Here is a 17673-nt window from a genome sequence, read left to right as displayed (position 1 = left end):
CCAAACACATCCAATCAAAATTTTGAGACAGCCATTTTATTAAACGTAGTTATATGTTTTGGAAATTAGGTCTTTGAGGATACAACCACAGCCCTCAGGGCAAGGGTTGTAAGTTATACCCTGGGGTTATATAAGGTTTTGTATAGACAACGTTGTCGTAGATACTTTAGAAAGGGCTCATTCGAATGGAAATTTAAATGACTAGTTCTATTTTTAATAGTCGAAAGTGATTCTACGGCAACTGACACCCCTTCCACGCCCACCATTTTCCCAGACACATCCAATCAAAATTTTGATCTAGCCATTTTGTTCAACGTAGATGAAAGTTCTGGAAATTATATGTTTGAGTAGGACACTCCCCCCCACAGTCTTCAGGGGCAAGGGTTATAAGTTTAGCCCTGGGGGCATGTATGTATCTTTTCGAAGGGATGAACGTGTAAACTACTAAGAGGGATTATTTGATTGGGGATCGCAAGTTCTAGTTCACTTTTTAAGCGTCAAAAGATATTGGAGGGTAACCAGCCCCCCCCCCAAACCCTTTTTCCCAAATGCATCCAAGTAAAAATTTAAGATAGCTATTTTGTTAAAAATAGTTCAAAGATCAGATAACAAAAATTTCGGTGTCGACACAACCCCTTAGGGCCCGGGGACAGGCGCTGTAAGTTATGCCCTGGGGGAATATTTGGTTCTTATGGAAGGGATGCTCGTATTGACTTCAAAGAGGGATCGTTTGATTGTAAATTGAAAGTTCCAGTTCACTTTTTAAGAGTCAAAAGAGATTGGAGGGCACCTAGCCCCCCCCCCCTCCACGCCCTTTTTTCCTCAAACCCATCGGATAAGAACTTTGAGAGTTTTTTTTAAATAGTTAAAAGACCATATAACGAAAACTCAGGGGTCAAAACAGCCTCCCGGGGCCCGAAGGCAGGTGTTGTAAGTTATGCCCTGGGGGAATATATGGTTCTTATTGAAAGGATGTTCGTAAAAAATTCAGAGATGGCTCATTTGATTTTAAATTGAAAGTTCTATTTAAGTTTTTTAGAGTCAAAAGAGATTGGAGGGCAACTAGCCCCCCACAGACACCCTTTTTTCCCCAAGCCCATCCGATTAAATTTTTATAATAGCCATTTCATTAAAAATAGTTCAAAGGTCAGATAAGAAAAATTCCTGTGTCGACGGAACCCGCCAGGGCCCTGAGGCAGGCGTTACGAGTAATGCTCTAGGGGTATATATAGTTCTTATGGAAGGGATAATCGTATAAACTTCGGAGAGGGCTCATTTGATAGGAAATTGAATGTTCTTGTTCAATTTTTAAGAGTCAAAAGAGATCGGAGGGCAACTACCCCCCCCCCCCTCTTCCACACCCTAAATGCATCAGATAAAATTTTTTAGATAGACATTTTGTTAAAAATAGTTCAAAGTTCTGATAACAAAATACTCCGGTGTCGACACAGCCCCCCAGGGCTCGGGGGGTAGGCGTTGTAAGTTATGCCCTGGGGGCATATACTGGTTGTTATGGAAGGGATGCTCGTATAAAATTCCTAGAGGGCTCATTTTATTGGAAACTGAAAGTTGTAATTCACTTTTGAAGAGTCAAAAGTGATTGGAGGATAGCTAGCCTCCCCCCACACTCCATTCATTTTTTTCCCAGAGGCACTTCATATAGAAGGGATCGTCCTATAAACTTCAAAGGGTGCTCATTCGATTGGAAACCTTTTTAAGAGTCAAAAGTGATCAGAGGGCAACTGGCCCCCCAAGCCCTTTTTCCCCAAATACATCTGATAAAAATTTGAGGTAGCCATTTTGTTAAAAATAGTTCAAAGATCATATTAAAAAGACTCCTTTACGATTTGTCTTTTCGTTAAAAATAGTTCAATGATCAGATAAGAAAAACTCCTGTGTCGACACAACCCCCCAGGGCCGGGGAAGGCGTTGTAAGTATTGTTCTGGGGTATATATGGCTCTTATGGAAGGTATGCTCGTATAAACTTCAGAGGGTTCATTTGAATCGAAATTAAAAGATGTAGTTCAGTTTCTCAGAGTGAAAAAAGATCAGCCCATCCAGCCCTCCACGCCTTTGGGTGTATCGGATGGATAAATCCATCCGATAAAAATTTCAGGTGACGATTTTGTTAAAAATATTTCAACCATCAGATATTAAAACTCCAGTGTTGACACAACCCCCCGGGCCCAGGGATAGGCGTTGTATGTTATACTCTGGGGATATATATGGTTCTTATAAGGGATAATCGTATAAACTTCAGAGAGGGATCATTTGATTGAAACTAGAAAGTTTTCTAGTTCACTTTTAAAGAGTCAAAAGAGACTGAAGCTTAATTTAGTCCCCCCACGCCCTTTTTCCCCAAGTCCATCCGATAAAAATTTTGAGATAGCAATTTTGTTAAAAATAGTTCAAACATCAGATAAGACAAACTCCGAGGTTGACACAAACCCATTTTTTCACTTTGATATTGTTACTTTAATATCAGTTTTGATACTTGGATTAATATTTGATTTTTTTTTTTAAGTTTGATTTTTAAATAATGAACTTTTATTAACTTTAAATTTTTTGTACTAACAAACTAACAAAAATTGATTTAAAAAAAAACTTTCAAAAAAATTATTTTTTAAAATAAAAGTAAAGGTAATTTTAAACTTAAGCTCAGCAGATACAAATAAATTTCAAAATTCAAACAAAAAACGACCAGAAATTACTATTAAAGAATAAATGAAACCCAAAACGAACATAAATTAAATAAACAATCATATCAAAAAAATACAACAAGTAATAATATAAATGAATAAATAGATATTAAAGCGAGTAATGCTTAGATTGAATATGAAAATCAAGCTTAAAATGAAAAAAAATATTTTCCTACTGAAGCGTTAACAACATATGCCAAAAACGCAAATTACATAAACAACCAACCAAATCATACGCACAATAGATACTAATGCGGGTTAATAGGTAAATCGTAAAACAAGCGAAACTTAAACTGAACATGCAATACAATCTTAAAACAAACAAAAATCACTACAACAAGAGTTTGGGTATGACCTTCTCTCACTGTAAAAGTCTAAAACTTACTGTGTCATTGACGCTTTACTGAAAACTATGTACGTCTTGAACAGTCTTGGAATATTTGATGTATAATGGTATTAACTATTGAAAGATCCATTAATTCAAGAATTTATTTTACTGTAGTTGTATTTTCAATACTGTAAGAACTGGAAAAGAAAATATTTGTAATATAATCCGTTTTCAGTTAAGCGCCAATGACGCAGTAGGCTTTGGTTTTTGTTTAGTTAGGAAAGGAGGCAGTATCCAAACAGTTGTTTGTAGGGAAACTTACTATGTTCGTCTATAACAACTTTAAAAGAGCTAATAAACCAAACTGAATATATGATGTGTATTGCTGAAAGCTCTTCAGTTAAAAATGTTACTATCATTTTAATGTTTATTTTCAATATCAGGTACAAAAGAAAATATTTGTCATAAAATTGGTTTTCAGTAAAGCGCCAATGACGCAGTAGGTTTTAGACTTTTAGTGAGAGAAGGAGGTGATACCCAAACTCTTGTTTGTGGTGTTTTTTTTTGTTTCTATCTAGATATTTACGTCCCATTCAAGTTTCACTCATTGCCTGATTTATTTATTAATTTACGGTAATGTTGCTTCAGGTAAATTTGAATAGACTGTTCATTTACTTTCCGATTGTTTTAAGGGTCATTAACGCTTCAATTTCGAGACTTTTTTTTCAGTTTTAAGCTTGATACTCATATTCAATCTAATCACTACTCGCTTTAAGATCTATTTATTCATTTATTTTATTACTTGTTGTACTTTTTTAATATGATTGTTTATTTGATATATGTTCGTTTTGGGTTTCATTTATTCTTTAATAGTAATTTCTGGTCGTTTTGAGTTTGAATTTTGAAAGGTATTTGTATCTGCTGAGCTTAAGTTTATAATGGCCTTTACTTTTCTTTGAAAAACTTATTTTTCGGAAAGTTTTTTTTAATTAATCTCAGAAAAGGACAGACAATTATTCAGTTACAAAAGATTAAAAGGATTATTCAGTTGTTTCTCTTTAAAAAAGAATAGTGAACATACGATTTAAAATTTGAAATTCAAAACAGAACAATAAAAATAAAATGAAAAAGTAATAAGAGGAGTGATAAGGATGACAAAAGCAATCTAATCCCTGCATTCACGGCTCCATTTTTTAAGCTCTCGACACCCCCTGTTCTGTATGAATATGTTCTGGGAATTTCAGGTAATTTCCTTGTAATCTTTATTCCATTTTGGGTATTTACGGTGATGTCTCTTGGAATTTTTGGTGATAATTTTTGCGCATTGCTCCATTTTTGTAATTCTCGGAACAACTTTTTTGTACCTGTAAAGTTTTATATTTACTGACAATCTCAGCTCCTTTCTGTTCATTCTTGGTTACAATTTCAGGGGAAAAAAATTTGGTCAGAATAAAATTTCTGCGTGACTTTTTTTTAATGAAAATTTCTAATCCATGGTTGTCATCATTCAGAGCCAATATAGTTGAAACTCGGGGCTACAAGAAAATCTGGGCGACAAGAATTGTAATTTCGGTTACATTTTATGCAATCTCAATGACACTTTGTCCATTCTCCGCTCCTTTTTGTCTAATTTTGAAAAAAAAAACATCATATAAGAAAACCTACTGGGAAGAGAACTAGAGAGAAAACAAAGCAAGTTAGACAAATTAAATACTAATTCCTTTCTTTTTACGAAAAACGTGACTTTTCTTTTCTTCTTAATGGGCGTTAGGGCAAACTAGATAAATTGTGTTCTTGTCTCAGTAGGTTTAGATTCCAGTGAGATTTTCGTGCAAGGTCGAGCGCGGTTTATCCTTAAGTGAAACATTATATTAATCCCAGGAGGAAATGTCCAGCTGTTCTATTTTATGAAAAATCTCAGAGTGGCTCAGCTGTGAAACAAGAAAAAATCCTGGATAAATAGAGTCCAAAGAAAAGGGGATATAATTGGGGATCTGGGCCTCATTTTGTGCCGTGAAAAAAATAAATAACAAAAACTACTAAATTGAAACAGTTTTGAGAGACTGGAACAAAACATTAGAGCCAAGTTTCTACTAGCTAAGTTTAAAAATCTCTGTAAGATACATGAAAAAATAATAAAAATAATGTTGGGTGTCCGCAGCTTATTTGAATTCTTCATTTCATTTCATTTATTTAATGCTATAAAATGTAACTCTAATACAAAGATATACAACAAAAAAAAAACGAAAGAGAAAACATATACGGCGGATATTGCAGCCCCAAAAGCAGAGCTTGTAGGGGACTTAATCACTACAGTAAGAGCGGGACAAACAACACCTAATATAAAATAGATCAATACATCAATACATAACAGAAAAATGGCAAAACTTTCAGACAAAGATCAAAATACAGAATTTTACTTCAGTTTAAAAAATCTACAAGCAGATTTAAATAATATGGGAAAAGACTTGTCACTTGATATATCAGAGGGGAGAGAATTCCATAGCTTAGTAGCTAGATAAACTGGGGAACGCTGGGAAAAAGCGAATGGAAACAGAGGAAATTGGATGGATAGACAGGACTTACGAAGGGAAGGGAAAAGGAAAGATGTAAACGTGTGACAACGGATTACGGTGAAATAAAAGCTGCAAGCATTCACATTGACAAATTAGTACAGAATCATTATGAATAATTAAGCTTACATAGGTCTATGGTTGTAAACAAGACACTTGCCATTCAGACTGGTTTTATTGCCAAATAGAGAACTTGCTATATCCAGCAACTGATTTATTGTATAATGTGCAATAGGTATACTAAAGCGGGCATTTGAAATGATCTAGATTATTTTTACACCGTTTTAGCACATGCTTTTTTAACGAAACACGTTGATACCCCATTTAGCCGAAAATCATTCCCCTTAAAGTTTAGTTTAAGATCCTTTGTATGCAGCACCCTCACAATTTTTCAGAAAAGATTATCTGTTTGGCTGATTATCCGCAGAAACGCACGACAACAATGCTATTACCAAAGTGGTTAACAAAGTGGTACTTATGGTGTCATTTTGACACTATTTAAGGTATGCGACACTTTTCACGCTTTCAGAGTAGGGCCAAAAGGATAGTCTCCGCCTGTTCCTAAAACAATGCCTAAGGTGTCTGAGTTAACGTAGAATTTTATAGTGTATGTCACATTGGCCTATCTGAGGTTGTTTCACCAAGCTTTCGTTTCCAGTTATTTTTCTGCTTTTGAGTGGAAGGGTTTGTTAAACCGGGCATTCAAGCAGATACCCGTTTTAAATTAAAGTTAGATTAAAGTCTATAAGTGGTAAGATGTGCGACAGTTCCCTGGCCCCACAGCCAAAAACTTTTCTGAATACTAAATATGTGCCATTTAGAGTTTTTTTTTTAAGGCTGGTACGTAGTCCATGAAGAGCTGTTAGAAATGTCTGTTATCAGTTTTCGCACGAAAATATGTTCAGGAGCTATACCATTTCGAAACTTTCAAAGGACTGAAAACTTTATTATTGTGGTAAACGTCAAAAAAAAATATCAGATGATGGCGCAAAAACAAGGAAAGTCTTACTTAAAAAGCTTTAACTTGTTTTGGTGCAAAATTGAGGCAAGTCAAAACCAACAGAAAATGCCACAAACAAGAGTAGGGAAATCCCCCCCCCCAAAAAAAATATATTCGAAAAGCCAGAGGATTATTTGAGTTCTACCGAAAAACAATACGTATTTCTGATGCTGCGGTTTTTATTTGTCAATCCCTTCAACAACACAAAACAAAATGACAATAATAATCATTATTGGAGGAAAGAAAAAAAAATCATAGAATAATTACATTGATGACTTTGCATTTAATTTTATTATTTTAGAAGGAAACTTTTTATTAAATAAATTTAATTCATAATTCATCCAACATATAGATAACTGATGCCTAAGTAAAACTTTTAAAATGAACATTGGTAAGTTTTCATTCAATCTGTTTAGTTTGTCGAAGCCATACTTTAAATTGACGAATCAATAAATGATTTAACTGTCGGTTTTGAATTCATTTAAAGGATGTGTGTTTGCAAAGAAGAGAGTATAAATCAAAGTTTACACGATTATTCATTGTAACTTCTGTTCATCTTAAGTTTGAATCATTCCATAATTTTATTTCTGCTAGTTTAAATTTTTAATATAGATCTATAGGTCTACTGTTAATTGAAACTATATTTTGGAAAATATAGTTTCCCCCTTTCTAGGGGGATTAGGAGTGTTGTGATTGGATTGTATGTATTGATTGGATCATTCAATGTAGGCCTATTTTAATGTTTTTCTATTGATTTAGTGTTTGATTTAAACGGTATGTATTCCCCCTCTATTACAGGCCTAGGAGCCTTTGGGGGATTAGCAGAAGGTGTTTTCTTGTATGATTAATTGATTATGAATAAATAAATCTTATCTTTATCTTACTGGTTCATTATAGGAATATGTTTTAAGATTTTTAAGTTTTTTTTTATCAAGAACTAAAATGTTCGAAAATAGTTTAACTTTTGGGCAAAATCTGAACATTCAGTCAAAATGTTCGATCATTCGTAGTTTTGTGACATAAAACTAAAAATTTCAAATCGGTCCCACAAGTCGTTCCCAAGATATTGCTGATATTATGTTTTGATGTTTGGGTAAACATACTATCTTTTGATTTATCTCACTGCTTCATCATGAATATATCTTAAGTTCCACTAGGGCTAATAGTACAAAAACTTTTAGCCGGAGTGGAGACACAAACTTTTGGCCCCTTCATCCCCTCCACTTAATCGAAGTCCCCTTTTACCCTTCCCCAAAATCTCCAAAATTTTAAAATCGACCCCCCACCGCCGTCCTTAGGATAGTGCAAATATATCATTTTGATAATCTGGATGCATAGAATTTTTTCAATTTAACACTGCGGCCACCCCCAAAGTCGAAATTCGGGGTTCACTAGACCCCCCATCGCCCCTGAAAGCTTCAACTCGATCCTTCAAACCATAAGTTATTTTGATAGCTTAAGTACACAAAGCGTATTTAAATTTAAACCGTTACTTCAACGGAAATAGATTGAAGCCCAACGGGGTTTATAATGAAAAACTTTTTAAGCGGATTATGAACAAAAGCTTTTAGCCCCTACTCCTGCTCTCCCAAAGTAAAATGCAAGGTTCACTTGTGCCCCTCTCCCAAAACTCCCAGAAATTTTCGAATTGATGCCCAAAGCTGTTCTCGAGACATCGGTTATACATTTTTTTGTTAAGCCAAGTTCAAATATTAGTGTCTTACAGTTTACCTGACTACTCCACCGTGCATATTTTCTAAGTTTCATTTTTTAAAAATGTTAGCCAGCAACCCCCCCCCTCAAATCCCTCAAGCCATGTAAAAATTGCTTCACCCTCCTAACAATATCTGAAAGTTTCAACTTGATCCCCCAAGCCATTTCCGGGATATTATAGATACCCTATTTTGGCGATCTGACAACAAAAAGCATCTTTTAATTTACTTTTCTACGTTGACGTTTTACTGAAGCTTATAGTGCAAAAACGTTTAGTTGGACAAGTGGATTTGTTAAGATTTTCTTCCTAAGAGATATTTCTATTAAAGGGATTTTTGTATCACGTAAATTTTAGATAATTTTTACGTTTTTCTTTATATGCGGTACTTTGATTGAAAGGATTTTTGTTTTTATAATGTTTGTTATTGAATTTTGCTATTCTAGTTTAAAGTTTTTCTTCGTAAACATGACCACCATTATTTATAATACAAATTATATTTGTGGGCAATAGGCAATTTACTTAATTTTGAGCCCTTTCCCCTTAAGCCTCTCAAAAGAGAGTGTCCATAACCAGGCTAAGGAAATAGCGTATGGTGAATCTATTTATTCTTTATTCAATTCAATATCAATAATTAACAAAAAACCTAAAACGAACACATCCCCTCGAAATGCCACAGCATGATATGGAGGAGGGATAATCAAATAAATCCACTAAAAGAAAAATAATCATAAGCATTAACCTCAGAAGGGCCTTAAAAAACAAAAATAGTTACATCATGTACCCTGCTGCAACTAACTTAACACTCAACACTGAACTCCTACCTTTGCACACATTAATCGAAAATCAACACTAATTTTAATGATTTAAAAATATGTTATTATATCAAATATATAACACATTAAATTGATCATTAAAATCATATTTAGAAAACAATCCATTCTTCAATAGCCTTTTAAATTCACTTAAATAATTACTTTTAATATTCTCAATAGCCAAATTCCACAACTTAGCTCATCTAAAAATAACAGAAAACCACGACCCAGACGTAACCAAATTATTAACATAAATGTAGTTCACCGAGCTTATGCTATTGCTTTGTTCATTTGAATACACTAGGAACAGCTTGAGAGTTGCATTTGAAACTATTGATTTTTACCGGTCAAGAATTTTGCCTAAAACGCCGTTCGACTGCAAGTTACGCTTACCTTCTGAAACAAAATTCTGTCTCAGGGGCTTACTCTATGGTTTTTTTTTTACAATTAAAAATGGGAGTCAGGAATAAGTTCAGTTTTGCAGTGTAAGTAAATTCAAATTAATGCAGCATGAACTTATGTTGTTCTTTCAGCAATGAGGAACTTCATAGCTTTTATTTAAACAAAGCTAATCTAAAGCATATTACGACAACAAGTAAAATTTGAACATATATGCAATATTCTTTGTCAGGTGATAGACCATAGGAAGGACAAAATAATTGGCCTGTTTCCTGACGTCACGGGTCGATACCTTTTTCAGAATTTTCGTATTGATACTGACTAAATCCAAGTTTAGACCTGATTAGGAAAAACCTATCTTTAGATTTTCAAATCTCGTTTGGTGCTTTAACATGATTCCTAACCAGAATTAAAAGCTACTAACGTCATAGATGGTGTGTTACCGAGTTGGACTAAAAAAAAGTAAAATAAGGAACAAGCTCATAACAATAGTGCTATATAGAAGTATAATAATGCAATTTTTTAAGAGAAAGCGTTGGCAACATTACAGCCAAACTGATAGTTACTAGCTGTTATTTGCGATTCTCTTTTTTATAAGCTTCCAACAAATATTGTGTTAGACATATTCCGTAAAAATACCAATCGGTAGGCTACTGGACTAAAAATTACGCTTTCAGTTTTTTTTGTTTTTTTTTTTTTGCGAGCTGCATACTTTTGCATAGGTATATTCAATTATGCGTATTTGATATGTTCTTACTAGCTTACTGTCAAAAATTCAATCTGCCTTGCAGAGGAGACAACATATGAACCAACATTATGTTAGCAATACAGCCAAAATCCATAAAACAAATTTTACAATCTTTACAGAATCATTTCACTATTTGAGATTTTTATTTTTGATATTTTTATAAAAATCAACACACAAACAAACAAAATACAACTAAGAAACATCATGCGATTCTAAATCAGAAATAATTGGTTTGCAGACCCGGCAGCTCAAAAAAGATGCACTGATAATTATGTAAACAGGACCGACAAGAACCTTGGTGGATCAGGACCCCAGAAGATCAATGGACAACTTCTCTAAAGAAAAACTTAAATTAATTTGCTGCCTGTCCGTTCCTGACCCTCTGAGAGCCATTCCCTTGTCAATCCCCCTCATCCGTCATGCATGTAAAATCAAAAGCCTTAGCTTTACTTAAAATTCAAGGAAGATCAAAATCCCCGCACTTACTGTATTGAACTGTCTGAAAATGTGTGCTCAATTTTCGTCTTAAAATGTGCTAAGGTTCTCTCTTGAAATTTCGAACAAATGCATTCCTCAGCGTGAATCGTTATACCAATCACACTTGAAAGACTCCAATGAACTGTCAACTTATGTGAGAGGTTGGAATCATAGAGCAGACACTATAAGAAAAATTATGCTCACTTTTAACATATTTGTAAACGTAAATTCTACAACATAGCAACATTTAGAATCAAATTAAGTGTTGTCTACATAGGTGTTTAGCAGACTACATAGAATCAAATTATGACACAAAAATACAATTTATAATAGCATAGAATATAAATCTTGCTATTGAAATAAATAAATTACTACTGCTACTTACAAAGCCGCCTGAGGCCAACACAGCTGCGCAAGCTCCTTCTCCACTCCAAACAATTTAAAGCTACACTCTATATCCCCATTAAGTCCCAATTTCTTTTAATCCATTCTTGTGACCTCTTACCATCACAATCGGGGACGAAATCCTCTTTATTTGGTTCAAGATGGATCACCAAAAAGCAAAATCTAGCATATTCTTCTATACAATTTTGACACTTCATATACACAGATGAACAAAACGCTTTTCTCGGGGGGGGGGAGTGGGGTTGGCATGGGAGAACACAGGTCTGAATCTTAGGAGGGTGGCACTAAACAGAGTTCCAAGGGGTACAGGCGGCAAAAGCAGGAAAAAGTGTACTTTTGCCAATTTTTCTCCTTAGGGAAGACTGAGCTTGGGATATTCTTCCCTTCCCTTTTTCAGGGAGGAGGGTATTGAAAATTTCACCTTTAAAAAGAAGAGCAGTAGAAAATTAAAAAAAAATCAAAATATTTTTCGACCTGAAGCACTAAATACATGGTTTACTTTTATGAAACGAAGCATTAATCTCAGCAATCAGTAAACGTCAACGGTGTCAAGCAATTATGATGGATTATTTATGCTTTGAAAAGAGACGTTTGGAGATTTTTCACAAATATTTAAAACAATATGAAGCAATGATACTCCGCTAAAACTACTTACTAGATATCCTCTAATTCTATTCCGAATATTCCTCGAAATTTCTCAGAGCTTAGTTCATCTCTATGTAGCTTCACTTTTTATACAACATTGCAGGTGTTTCCCTTAAGAATTTTCCCAGAAAAATGTTCAGGAAAATACAGTAAAATTTGGAAACATTGGAATGAAAATGTCATTTTAGGCAATATACCAACATATCTTTTTCGAGGCTGCTATAAGACATGGAACCTTCTAAAATTACATTGAAGAACCCCAAAGTACGTGGCTAAGACTGGTATACGCACATAATTTATTCTTTGTTTTCTTTTTTACAATTGCATGTAAACTGAAGGCAAATTGCTACATCTCCCTTTCCCATGCTAAGTCTAATAGTAAATACTAAGTTGGGAAACATAAAACAAATTTAGAACGAAAATAGTTTCCATAATGTTATAAACACATTAGATGTTTACTATATCAATTCGACAATAAGAAAAAACAAATAATGTGAAACATTATTTGTTTACAGTAGGTCCACAGTTAGTGGGCGTTCAGACGCTGGGTTCTGTCTCAGACTTTGTCCAAGTTTCCTGCTCAGAACAGTTGAAAGCTGAAAATAGAAACTATCGAGCAACATTTTCAGAACTGAAAACACCTATTTAGGTGACAATTATGATTGTCAATTGCCTACTTCTGAAAATACCTTGGACTTTCAACCATTCTGAGCAGGAAACTTGGACAAAGTCTGAGACAGAATCTAGCGTCTGGACGCCCACTAATATGACGCCGGAAAAAGAATACAAAAATGGGAGTGGCAATTTGTCACAAATCTTATTTCCCTTTCTCCTGCCAAATGAGGATACGCAAAGAAGTCCCTATATACTCAAATTTTCTAAATTATTCTTAAAGTGTAATAATAAACTTGCTTTAAAGACTTAATAGGATTGAGTTACTCTTAAGTATAAAAATAAATAAATGATAAGTAGTAGCATAAGCCTTCATTACAGGTCTTACTGAAAAAACCTAATTGACAGTTTTTATGCAGCTAATAATTGGTCTAATGTTTTGGTTCAGTGAAAGCACATATGATAGTGCAAGAAAATAGTCACCAAGAAGGAAACTAAGATAACGATACCAGTGTAATCCTAATTATCTTGAAATTGTTTGTGTTTAGTTACTACTTCAAGCTACGACTACTTCAACTCCAAAATATCCCGATCGACATTCTTCATATGTGATCAATACTTCAGTAGGTCAGTCTAATAAATTACCATCCGAAGCCCATTTTTCAGTCATTAGTAAATATATACCAGATTTAAACCGAATGTCCAGACGAGATGGTGGTACCTCTATGCTTCAGCTCAATCCAAAGGGTATCTGTCCTTCATTTAATAAGTTGAAACAAATAGTGCATAGTGGCCACCTAGATTTTATTGGTCTTTGTAGAACTTTCCTCGGTTCAAAAACTGAATCTCTTTTGCACCTATCTGATTACAATATGGTATGCTTGAATCAATGTAGGAAGGCTAAAGGTACCCTTACCCTCTATATTTCGGAATATCTTGCATACTATTTAAGACGTGGCATGTGGATGTCAACCTTTTCCTTGTCACTGAAACCATTTTCAAAACTTTGTAAAGCAAGGACTCTTATTCAGGAAACAAACCTTTCTTCATTTAAACCCTTGCTTGATTTAAAATCTTTTTAATTTCTGTTTTGTGCTTCTTTCACTTTTCTACAGTTGTATGGCCACCTTCCTTGCTGCCCAATGTGATAATATCTTTTATTTTTGACCAATCCCCTTATCACCTCCGCACTTCCAACAACTTACAGATTCCTCATACTCCACTATTGCGGTTTGACTTCAACCCTCATACTCATCCACTTTTAATATGTTCTGGAGTAAGCTCTCAGAGTCTGCACGGAGCAGCCACTCGTCTTGTATCTTCAAAAGAATTTTGAAGAATTTCTAGTTAATAATTGAGTTTTTTAGGTTTCCCCTTGAGTTGATGAATCTGGATTGGTTTAGGATGTTTCTTTGAGCATGACTTATTTGGGTTTTATTGCATCTTTGATTTGAAATATGCGCTACTCTTTTACCTAGCTCATGATTTTGGGAATTTTTGAGGTAGGAAATTGGATTCTGCTTTTTTCATATTTTTGTCGGTATATTTTTTTTTTCTCCACTACTTTTTTCTGACCAAGAAGCTTTACGGGGGAGACTATGTTGAAATTATTTTCGTTGTAAATTTATGGTTGAATAAACAAACTCTGAACTTTAGAGGAAGGTTAAAGAGACACAAATTAGCGTTTTAATGCAAAAATCTTTCTAAAATAAGAGCAAACAATTAAGTTTTGAGACTGAAACTCTATTACGTTTTCTAAAACTATCGTTGGATATTTTTTAAGATAAGCAAACAATTCCGACTATTTTTACTTAAGCTCTTCTTTTTGCGTTTATTTCATAAAAATTAGCATAAAAGAGGTGGCAAAAGACATTTATTCAAACAAGCCTTCAAGGTCACATACAAAGAACAAGAGAAGAGCTTTGAATAATAAAAAATAATGATATAAATGTGCAAGCATGGGGTATAATTGTTCTTCCTCTTTTGTACAAAAAAAGAAGAAACAACGAGCAGAACAATAGTACCGGAGACACGATGATGAGAATAAAAAAAGGAAAAGTGTAACCAAAAAGTATGTGAAAAAGATCAAGAGAAACTTCACAAACAAACTCTTTCACCAGTCAGGCGAATCCATAAGAATATACAGTCGAATCAGTCATGAAAAACGTTTCGTCCCAAATATCACCTTGGCCATAATTTGGGTTGATTAAGATTAATATTATTTCAAAATCGGTCGAAATTTTCCTTGAAAAGACCACAAATTCAAGCAACACTGAGCAACTCTACGAGGCGTTTTGCAGTTCTAAAACACTCACGGGCATAATTCAGGTACTTTTTATTTAAACAAAACCAAATCAATAAATCATACGCAAAAATATTTCAAAAGAACTTTACTGTTTTAATTATACAGTTGTGTTGCCGAAAGATTGAAGCTATGCTATTGTATTCCAGCCTTAAAACATAAAGTTTGACAGATGCTTTCAACCAATTTATGTGGTCGTTTTTGTTCTGTTAAACATAAGCCATAAGGGGTCATAAATAATGCAAATTTGTGCTCATGGCAAAATATATTCCTGAACATTCAGTTTGATTTAATAATTTTTGGAACTTCATTTCCAAATATTGTAGCTTTCTAGACTACGAATATTGTGTACACCTAGTTGAAAAAATTGTTGGCTTAGCATATATCCTAGAGTTAAAGGTAAATATGCTGCAAGTTTAAGGGGATGCCCCATCCCCAATGTTCCTCTGCCATTTAAGGCAAATGGTGTGAAACACTTCTGGTCTACAAGACTGAATTACTGTTGTGTATATTTGTTTACAGGGCAGAACACTTGGACCGGGGCGGGGGGGGGGCGGGGGTTAGTAAAAGACGGTCTTGCTCAGTATTTTTCAAGCAATTTTCAATGTTTCATGAAAAGCAATGTATCCAGACACGAAGAAGAGGGTTTTGAGTTTCAGCTTGTTGACACTAAATATACAGGTAAGGCTTTAGGGATTACTGATAATCATAGATCTCCAGGCAGGGTGTAAGCCTAGTATGCTAGCTAAACATAAGGAAGCATGTTAACAAAACAATTCTTACTTCATAATAAGCAGAATAATCCTAGTTAACACATTTTGCATGGCGAGAATATATATATATATACATATATATATATATATATATATATATATATATATATATATATATATATATATATATATATATATATATATATATATATATATATATATATATATATATATATATATATATATATATATATATAATATATATATATATATATATATATATATATATATATATATATATATATATATATATATATATATATATATATATATATATATATATATATATATATATGTATATATATATATATATATGTATGTATGTGTATATATATATATATATATATATATATATGTATGTATATATATATATATATATATATATATATATATATATATATATATATATATATATATATATATATATATATATATATATATATATATATATATATATATATATATATATATATATATATATATATATATATATATATATATATATATATATATATATATATATATATATATATATATATATATATATATATATATATATATATATATATATATATATATATATATATATATATATATATATATATATATATATATATATATATATATATATATATATATATATATATATATATATATATATATATATATATATATATATATATATATATATATATATATATATATATATATATATATATATATATAGATTGCATCGATCCTGGCAATTTCTATTGAACGTCAAGTTTCTGGCTATTTATGGTATTATCGCCACTGCGTTTTGTATATAGTGGCATCTATAAGCGAAATTTGTAGATCTCATTCATTTCAGCACGAATCTGAAAACTTAAAAAAGCTTATCGAATGCCTGCTTTTTTATAGTTTAAAAAAAAGTGTAAAACAATGAAAGAATTGAAGATAAAGGTTCTCCCACTGCATATTGGGTTAACTATGATTATCCTGCATATTATGAAGTAAGAATTGTTTTCTTAACATGTTTCCTTATGTTTCGCTCAGATCATATGCTTACACCCCAGGCAGATTTATTTCTTCGTTGCTTCAAATACTTGACAAACAACTGGACACAATTCCAAGTCGTTCATCTAATGTAATTACAATGGGAAATTTCAACCTAAACCTAACAGATCTGACCAGCCTCTTATATTTATCTTTTAACGATTTTTGCTGCATGTACTTTATTAAAGTATGCATCCTGACTTGTGCTTCCCCTTTCATCAACTTTATTTTGATTCACAACACCTTTTGGACACTCAGTTTGGCTCAGGATTCACATCTAACGACTGATACCTTCAATAATTTCTCCTCCTATCCCAGTTACAATTTTGAAAATATCAAAACCAGGAAGATTTAGTTCCTTCTCCAATTTATTAAGATTTGGGGATACTTAAAAAACCCTCCTAAAGGCAGAGTTAGCAGAAAACTCATGAGGATTCTTAACAAATAAATCTGATTTTCGTCCTGTATTTAATTCCTTTTATGACTCTACAAAGGGGGCTAATCATGAGGTATGTAGTGTCTCTCCTAGCAATCCTATATCAAGAAGGACATATATTTTAAACCAAGAGGTTTAAAATTTGAAAACAAAGAGTTCTCAAAAGTTGAAAACAAAGATAACCTTTGGGAGGTTTAGGAATCCTTTACACCTTCAGCAAGTACTGTTTGACTTCGGTGTTTCAAATTTTTTGAGAAACACCTACAACACCTGGTGTCGCAAGGCTAAATTTCTACATTTTTGAAAAAAAATATTCTTAGTGTGGTAAAGATTCTTTGTTAAACCTGGCAGGCAATACATTCTGTCCATAGACCTTCTTTACAGATTCCTTCTATCCCTTCAAGTTTCTTGATCGACAGAAAATTGTTGACGGTGATTTTATAGGTTCAAGGGGAACTCATTTTTAAAAGAACATTGACGGGAGTACTTTTTCTACACTCCCAACCATGTTCCAGATTTTATCTTGGGGTGCCCTGCCTTAAGTCATCTCTTAATTACAGATTTCGGGGACAGCTGATCATTAAAAGAATTTATGTCTTCCCTGACACTATTTCTACCTGCTTAGTTCAGTTTGTTTTTCTTCCAATTTCTCTTCCTTTGATGAAGCTTATTAATGTGTCAATTCCAAATGTCGGAGTGATTTAGCCATTCACC

The 17673-nt window shown here is 33.1% G+C and overlaps 1 protein-coding gene across 1 annotated transcript in view; it reads right to left on the bottom strand.

The window, feature by feature from the left end:
* The window catches only part of EMC10 (ER membrane protein complex subunit 10), a 67683-nt gene that overhangs the window by 12281 nt on the left and 37729 nt on the right, over positions 1-17673 (bottom strand). Inside the window, exon 4 of the mRNA XM_089087885.1 lies at positions 10761-10933. Within this exon, the coding sequence (XP_088944011.1) occupies positions 10761-10933 (173 nt within the window). The remainder of the gene's footprint in view (positions 1-10760; positions 10934-17673) is intronic.

Source organism: Artemia sp. Qi Xiang Cuo, chromosome 4 (genome assembly GCF_049724085.1).
Source record: "Artemia sp. Qi Xiang Cuo chromosome 4, ASM4972408v1, whole genome shotgun sequence".
NCBI classification, from domain to species: domain Eukaryota; kingdom Metazoa; phylum Arthropoda; class Branchiopoda; order Anostraca; family Artemiidae; genus Artemia; species Artemia sp. Qi Xiang Cuo.
Note: the sequence above shows the minus strand (reverse complement) of the source record. Positions and strands in the feature narration are given on the sequence as shown.